At 38.9% G+C, this 8,084-nt stretch overlaps 1 protein-coding gene across 6 annotated transcripts in view; it reads left to right on the top strand.

Moving 5' to 3' along the window:
• Positions 1 to 8,084, top strand: part of LOC103138111 (uncharacterized) — a 29,383-nt gene that overhangs the window by 19,994 nt on the left and 1,305 nt on the right. For 3 of the 6 annotated variants that reach the window (XM_016671538.1, XM_016671537.1, XM_016671533.1), the window contains exons 21-28: positions 560 to 665; positions 2,029 to 2,125; positions 2,677 to 2,788; positions 2,913 to 3,076; positions 3,371 to 3,623; positions 3,698 to 3,822; positions 3,928 to 4,078; positions 4,224 to 4,683. In XM_016671538.1, coding sequence (XP_016527024.1) covers positions 560 to 665; positions 2,029 to 2,125; positions 2,677 to 2,788; positions 2,913 to 3,076; positions 3,371 to 3,623; positions 3,698 to 3,822; positions 3,928 to 4,078; positions 4,224 to 4,333 — 1,118 coding nt within the window. In that variant the 3' untranslated portion in view covers positions 4,334 to 4,683. Of the gene's footprint in view, positions 1 to 559; positions 666 to 2,028; positions 2,126 to 2,676; positions 2,789 to 2,912; positions 3,077 to 3,370; positions 3,624 to 3,697; positions 3,823 to 3,927; positions 4,079 to 4,223; positions 4,684 to 6,414; positions 6,527 to 6,654; positions 6,819 to 7,386; positions 7,640 to 7,709; positions 7,835 to 7,920; positions 8,072 to 8,084 lie in introns of those variants that run through there. The other 3 variants (XM_016671536.1, XM_016671535.1, XM_016671534.1) reach the window with 3 other exon arrangements.

Genomic DNA, 8,084 nt, shown 5'->3' with positions numbered 1-8,084 from the left:
CTCGAGGACTGGAGTTGGTGATCCCTGCAATACAATGATTCTGCTATTACAGAAACATGCTAGAGAGCAGCAATGATGAAGACAAACATTTCCACTACCTTTTTTTATTCTATTTTTTTGTAAACATTAGTGTAAAGGTTGTAGTAATCCCAGGGTTGTCAGAAGACCCTTAGATTTGTTGGATTTACACACATAAATAGATTTTGTTATTGGATGTTGTACATATCCAATAAATAACCATGAGTTCAGGTCTTTGTGTGAACTAATGTACTTTATGTTACGAACATCGTATAGCTGAGATATTAAAAAAAGCCACTTCAGGAATAGTCATAAAATATGAGATGCCTGTGGTTCAATGCAGCAGGAGGGTGTATGTGAAAATAGGAAAAATAGGAAGTATTGACAAAAGGTTGAACAAAAACATAACTAAAAAAGGTGAACAATTAACATCTTGTAAAACGAGGTTTAAAAGTCAACTGCATAAGCTCCTCATCTCTGAACTTCTGTGGAGCATTTGTGTCGGTAGACAGCTGACTCATCAGTATGTTTCTCTTTGCAGGGCTGAAGGAGAGTCCAGTCATGCCTCATGCCGACTCTCTGCTGCTGGCTGAAATGGAGGATGAGATCCGCCAGCAGGTGGGAGTGGTGTACAGCCAGGACTGCCAGTAAAAGTTCGACTTATTCATGCTGTGATTAAATACAACCAGTTTACAATGGAGACGAACTTACTCTGTTTAATTCAGGAACACAGTGATCCCTCGTTTTTCGTGGGGTTTGCGTTACAGAAATAACCCATGATAGGTGAAATCTGTGAAGTAGTTACCTTTATTTTATGTTTTTTTTTACAATTATTATACAGTATAATTAAATACTCTACATTGAAACCAAAGTGCAAAATCTGTTTTCAGGTCAGCGGATGTGCGTGTGCATCAATCGGGCCTCAATGTGGTCTGGAGTCATGCTATTAAAGCCGTCTCTCTTCCAAGCTGCTTTGCGATATTCACAGCTGTATCTACGGCAGAGCGATGGATCTCGTCAAGCGAGCCTCCAGTCGGGCTTTGCGCTGCCTCTGGCCAGTTTTTTCCAGTAGGCATTCAAAGTGTTTCAGTTTTCATCTCCTGAATAGCCAAGATGTATTACTTATATTTAAATCGCGTAACGTTAATGGCACACGTAGAGAAGAACCGCTGAGACTTTTTATCTAATCAGGACGCAGAACACAATGCAGTGTGAAAAAAAACTGCAAAAAAAAAAAAAATCTGCAAAGCAGCGAGACCTTGAAAAGTGAACCGCGTTACAGCGAGGGATCACTGTAGTCCATTTCATGTGATTAAAAAGTGTTTATATTTTTGTAGAAAATTACTTCTTTGATTAACTTATTTTTGAAATATAAACCACTCAAGATGACCTCTCTCAACCACATGAGAGCAGTTAGGAAGCTGTTATCTCTTTATATTTACATGTTACACACCAGCTTTGTATACAGATTTATTAATATAATACTCACTGAACACTGTCAACAATAAAATGAAATGTAAAATCTTTGATAATCTGTGAAATAAATGTTATAGCAAATTTAAAATGGCAAATCTGTTCTTTAACCCATCTTTAAAGTATGTTTGTTCAGCAGCATATATATATATATATATATGAGTTCTTCTTTCAGGTACATTTGTGTTACAAAGTACTATAGACACTTTTTTTTCCTTTTTTGCTTTTTTTTGCTTTTGTTTTATGTGAATTATATCATCAGCAAGTTTTCATTTCTAATTTCATTGGTAAGAGAAAATTTTAAATAAATAAACCAACCCAGTCTTAAGTTAAAAAAAGGTCGTGCAAAAGGTGGTTGCAGAACATGACAATTAGTCTTTACATCACTAGGCTTTGCGGGGTTTTTTCTTTAAACCATAATAGAGGTTTTTTGGTCTTGTGTAATCGTCTAAAATGGCTTGAAATTAAATATCTTAAATGAGTGCTTTGTCGCCCCCGTGTGGAGGAAAACGGTGAATGTTCTCGACAGTCATTTTGGAGCAACATGGCAACCAGGTGGGGAATTTGCAGCGCGGGGAAGATCAGTCATGACTTTACTGTGGCTCTGAAAACTCTTCCTGCTGAAGACCATCAGGTGAGTGCGCCTGTTGCAACAGAGATAAATCCCACGTTTGATTTAGATGAAACGCGCCTCTTTGTGTCATAGTAACATTCTTCCGGGTACTTAACTCCGTCGTACGTTTTATAAGATATATTTTTTATTTAAGCACGCATGATTTTGAACCGTGTCTAAATGAAGCAGACGACCGTCAACGATTTTGTAAAACGTTTTAACTGCCAAGTTGCCAAACTTTCTACCGTATAATATAGAATAGGACACATGTAGTTGTTTCTGGAAAATGAGTCTGGGAGTAACGGAGAACTGGAAATTAACAATTAAATTGAACAGCCTCAGTCATGCATTTTTTCAGGACCAGTCAGGCAAATGTCACTTTCTTTCAACTGTGAAACAAAGTGAGTTTATATGAATGATGCCCTCTGCTGGATGACAAGTGAAAGTGCCAAAAAGATGTAAGGCCTAAAAACATTTTTTAATCAAATGGAATGGCTGTCTTTACTTCATAAAAAATAACAATTTACCTCTAAAGTATTCATTATTAATGTGTATCATCTGTGACTTTACAGGCTGTGGCTGTTGCAGCTCGTAAATTGGAGGATGCACAGGAGTTTTCCAGAAAACACAACATCTCTAAGGCTTACGGGAGCTACGAAGAGCTGGCCAGAGATCCAGATGTAGGTCAGTGTTCATCTGTTATGTTTTGTTTATGTACATAATCCACATCAAAGTAAATGTAATGACAAATTGAGTAGTCTATTATTTTACTATTCTATCTAGCTTTCATTTTCAAATGTTTGCATAGATGTGGTGTATATTGGGAACATCCACCCACACCATCTGAAGGCCTGTCTGCTCTTCATGAATGCTAAGAAGAATGTTCTGTGTGAGAAACCGCTGGCCATGAACACTAAGGAGGTGAAAGAGATTCTGGACTCTGCCAAAAGGAACCAAGTCTTCCTTATGGAGGTAAACTACCAGTAGAACATAGACCAGCATGTACTTTGGTTACCAGGCTGGTGCAAAAGTACTATCTTGTCATTCCATCATTGGTGCACCAGATGATTATTCCTTTTGGATGCAGTTTTTGTTTTTGCTGTTTGGTAGCCATACCTGTAAAACCTTAAAGTAATCAATAAAAAAGAATTTCTCTAAAAGTAAAAAAAAAAAAAAAGACATTGGATGTTACAAATTGGTGTCATATATTCCTAATTCCAGCTGGTTAATAATCATTCATCTCCACCTGCTCTCCCTTGTCTCCAGGCCGTGTGGACCCGTTTCTTCCCAGTTTCTGAAGAAGTTAGAAAGCTGCTAGCTCAGAGGGAGATAGGAGAGGTGAAGATGATCCGGTCAGAGTTTGGCATTCCCTTGTTGCACAGGCCAAGATTAGTAGAGAAGGAGTTGGGTGGAGGAGCCCTGTTGAGTCTTGGCATGTACTGCCTGCAGTTTGTGTGTATGGTGTACAATGGAGAGAGGCCAGAGAGCATCCAGGCTACCGGGGTCTGCCTGGACACAGGTACCCAGAGAGATAAGTTTTATTTATATAGTGCGCCTTTGTCTGTCATAGCATTTATACTCTCACAATTACAGGGGTTGATGAGACTGTAATTGTCACTCTGAAGTTCTCTGAGAAGAGAATGGCAGTGTTTACTTACTCTTCGAGCATGAAGCTTCCCAATGACGCCATTATTGTTGGAACCAAGGGCACAATTCAGGTAAATCATCAAGGTCAGGTTAGGTTGAGTCCACAATTCAATGCGATGTCAATGGGAAATTTTATGGTATTTTGTGTATTGTCTTTTTTTTAATATATTTTTGAGATCCCTTCCTGGATGTGGTGTCCTACATCTTTAATTGTGAATGGAAAGGAGACCCAGTACCCCTTACCAGAACCTTGTTTGCCTCTGAACTTCCACAATGGCACAGGAATGCGTTATGAAGCAGAAGAGGTCCGACAGTGTTTACTCAAAGGTAAGTAGAAATTCCGCATTTCTACACCAACATATCTCTCTGCATAATAAAATATTGCAGACTTCTTAGTCCAGGCACCTTGTGACTAAGACATAATGCAAATAATCGTTACACAATGTGACTGTGCCTTTATTTGTCCCTGTAGGGCTGAAGGAGAGTCCAGTCATGTCTCACTCTGACTCTCTTCTGCTGATTGAACTGGAGGATGAGATCCGTAGGCAGGTGGGCGTAGTGTACAGCCAAGACTGCCTGTAAATGTTTTACACTCGGTATCCACACTTTGACTGAAGAGTACTTTATAACTGAAAATGACCTGATTACTGTGATCCAGCTGCACTTTGTACTCAGACACTACAGCAATGTTCCCAATTTTTGGATGACCTCACAAGTTCTGTGTTAAATAAGAAATACCTCACTCATAGGTGTATGCTTACATTGGCTCAGGATTTTGTGAACTTTGCTGCATGTATAAGAATCAACACCATCTGTAAAAGGCACTGAAACAATCAAAACCTCAATGAATGTTCCATGACTGTAAACGGAAGCACTTCTGATCATGTCTAAATGAAGACTTCTAATAAAAGTTTCTTTAATCTATAATATAACAGTGTTTAATGTTTTGCTTGGGATTGATTAAGATTCTTACTGCATAACCTTGAAAAAAAAAAGTATGGTTTTAATGTTCACAAACAAAATTACACAAATGCTTTCAACAGAAACAGGTATTTGTACTGCTGCTTACTTAATTTAATGCATAGAATAGCATTTATGTTGAATTTAATATTGATGTAATTAAAAATACACAGGTGTCTCAAAGTAATGTTTTTAAAGTTGTAGTTCTGTAATTGAGTTACTCGTATCACAGACTTATAAACTTTTATTGCTGTGAGGTGTTAAGTCTAGATTGTCTTCTGCCTATCTTAAGATTTTATGTCTCATATTCCACTGGGCCATGCTCCACAAGTTCTGTATATATGATTAGTTTGTGGGCCAACAAGGTACGAATACTTTTGACAGTATGGGCAGGTCATAGTGCTGCTGGAAAAGGACATCAAAATCTCCATAACATTCATCAGCTGACGGAAGCATGAAGCGCTCATTCTCTCCAAGGTAACAATGTTGATTTTGTAGTTGCCAAAACACAAAATAATCAGAAATTGGAAAATTTATCCTAGGCCTCAAGCAACATGTATTCTGTGCTTCACGCTTCATCTAGACCACAATTTCCAAATATATTGCACAATATACTTTTATTATGAAAAAGATGACCAGTCTTTTTTTTTTTTTTTTTTGCACACTTCTGAATCATTAGTATTAGTACATCATACATAGTTCTGTAATAGCGAAACGCCTAAGCTGGTGATTACAACATAAAATCATAAATGAGTGCTTTGTCGCCACCCTTTGGCAAGGAACGATGAATGTTTGTTTCTGATAACCAACTTTTGAGCAATATGGCAACCAGGTGGGGAATCTGCAGTGCGGGGAAGATCAGTCATGACTTTGCTGTTGCTTTAAAAACTCTTCCTGCTGAAGACCATCAGGTCAGTAGTTGCCTGAAATATATACTGAAATTCAACATGTACTTTAAATGCAACACGCCTCTTTGTGACTTCTTGGGACTTCTTCTTAACTGCGTCTTTTCTGTTTGCTGGATATGTTTTTTAAAAAGTCAAGTAAACATGGTGTTGAGAATATGTGAACTCTCTAAAAGCAGCACGCGCTGGTCAATGAGCTTGTGATACGTTTACATTTTGACTAAACTGTCAAGTTACCAAACTATTACCGTAAACCACAGAATAGAAAGGAAATACTTTTTGGTACAGTCTGAGAGTAACGAATCTTAGTTTTAAAAAATCAGTCAGTAACAATTAAGGTAACTAAATGGACTGAACTTGTATAGCGCTTTTCCAATCATTTTGACCACTCAAAGCGCTTTACACTAGAGTCACATTTTGCCATTCCCACTCACACCAATATGCAGATCGGTAGGTAACCTGGGGTTAAGTGCCTTGCCGAAGGGCACGGCGACAGGAGAAAGCTGGAATTGAACCTACAACCTTCTTATCGCAAACAACTACTCCCACAGAGCCACAGTCATCCCTAAAGTTCACCTTTATAAACAGGTGAACTCGCATAAGTTCACCTGTTTATATAGGTGAACGTATGCGAGTGATGACCTCTACAGGATGAGAAATGAAACTGCTAAATCCGAACATTTCTGCAGAATTTTTATAAAAATGGAATGACTCTACATGGTACGTCAAAAATGTTGCATAAGAAGTTTTCTTCTCAGAATTAGACAATTATTGTAGTCATTTTCTGAATACTTACAGGTTGTGGCTATTGCAGCTCGTAAGTTGGAGGATGCTCGAGAGTTTGCCAAGAAACACAGCATCTCTACGGCTTATGGCAGCTACGAGGAGCTGACCAGAGATCCAAATGTTGGTCAGTATCCATCTGTCAGAGATTGCCATGTTTGCTGTTGTACATAATGCACTTCAAAGTGAATGTTATGACAAATTGAATAGTCCATCCTCTAGAATTCTGTCTTTCATCGTCAAATATTTGCATAGATGTGGTGTATGTTGGGAACATCCACCCGTACCATCTGAAGGCCTGCCTGCTCTTCATGAATGCCAAGAAGAATGTTCTGTGTGAGAAACCGCTGGCCATGAACACCAAAGAAGTGAAAGAGATTCTGGACTCTGCCAAAAGGAATCAAGTCTTCTTCATGGAGGTAAACTAGCACCAGTTAGGTTGAATAAGGATGAGCCAATCTTTTCACATCAAGATCAGGATCTATCAATTTTTCCTAAATCAGCAATCTGTCGCACACCTTAGGAAAAGCCTGGTTTGTGGAGTTCTTTATGGATTTTTGTGTTCTCTCTCTTTTGTATATGTGCAGCCAAACCTGAAAATAATCACATGAAACGACCTAAAACTTCAAAACAAACATGAGACGATTTACAAAAATGCCTAAAATATTTCTCATACCAGTTGGTTCGTATTTATTTTATCTCAGGTTGTTGCTACAAAGCACTATTTGCAAGACCCAGCAACCACAGAAACTTTCTAGCCTCACCTTGTTTCTCTGATGAACATAAAGAATCTTACAGCCACACCAGTCAGCTGCCTTATTGTGAAACGTAAAAAGCATATTTTCACTATTTTAATATAAAAATACATTAAAAAATACATTGGCATACACGTGAGCTTGAGAAATCAAAATAAAATTCCTTGTTTGTGCACAAAATCTTGGCAAATTAAGCCAGTTCTGATTCTCTGTCTGCCGTTTCTCTCTCCAGGCCGTGTGGACCCGTTTCTTCCCAGTTTCTGTGGAGGTTAGAAAGATGCTGGCTCAGAGGGAGATAGGAGAGGTGAAAATGGTTCGGTCAGAGTTTGGAGTCCCTGTTCTGCACAACCGAAGAGTAGTAGAGAAGGAGTTGGGTGGAGGAGCGTTGTTGAACATTGGCATGTACTGCCTGCAGTTTGTGTGTATGGTGTACAATGGAGAGAGGCCAGAGAGCATCCAGGCTACCGGGGTCTGCCTGGACACAGGTAGGAGCTAACCAGAGGATTGGGTCTATTTTTATGCAAATCATTTTATCTAGCCATCTTTCAATTGCAGGGGTGGATGAAACTGTGATTGTAACTCTGAAGTTTTCAGAGAAGAGAATGGCGGTGTTTACTTACTCTTCCAGTATACAGCTTCCTAATGATGCCATTATTGTTGGAACCAAAGGCACCATCCAGGTAGTTTAAAAAGCAGATAAGTTCATAGATAAATGCAATGAGGTTGGAACATTCTCATAGTGCTTATTCTTTTCAATATTTTTGAGATCCCTGCCTGGATGTGGTGCCCCACATCACTAATTGTGAATGGGAAGGAGACCCAGTACCCCTTGCCTGAACCCTGTTTCCCTCTGAACTTCCACAACAGCACAGGGATGCGCTATGAAGCCGAGGAAGTCCGACAGTGTTTGATCAAAGGTAACAAAAGGTT

This window comes from Poecilia formosa, unplaced genomic scaffold (assembly GCF_000485575.1).
Source record: "Poecilia formosa unplaced genomic scaffold, Poecilia_formosa-5.1.2 Scaffold46, whole genome shotgun sequence".
Lineage (NCBI taxonomy): Eukaryota > Metazoa > Chordata > Actinopteri > Cyprinodontiformes > Poeciliidae > Poecilia > Poecilia formosa.
Note: the sequence above shows the minus strand (reverse complement) of the source record. Positions and strands in the feature narration are given on the sequence as shown.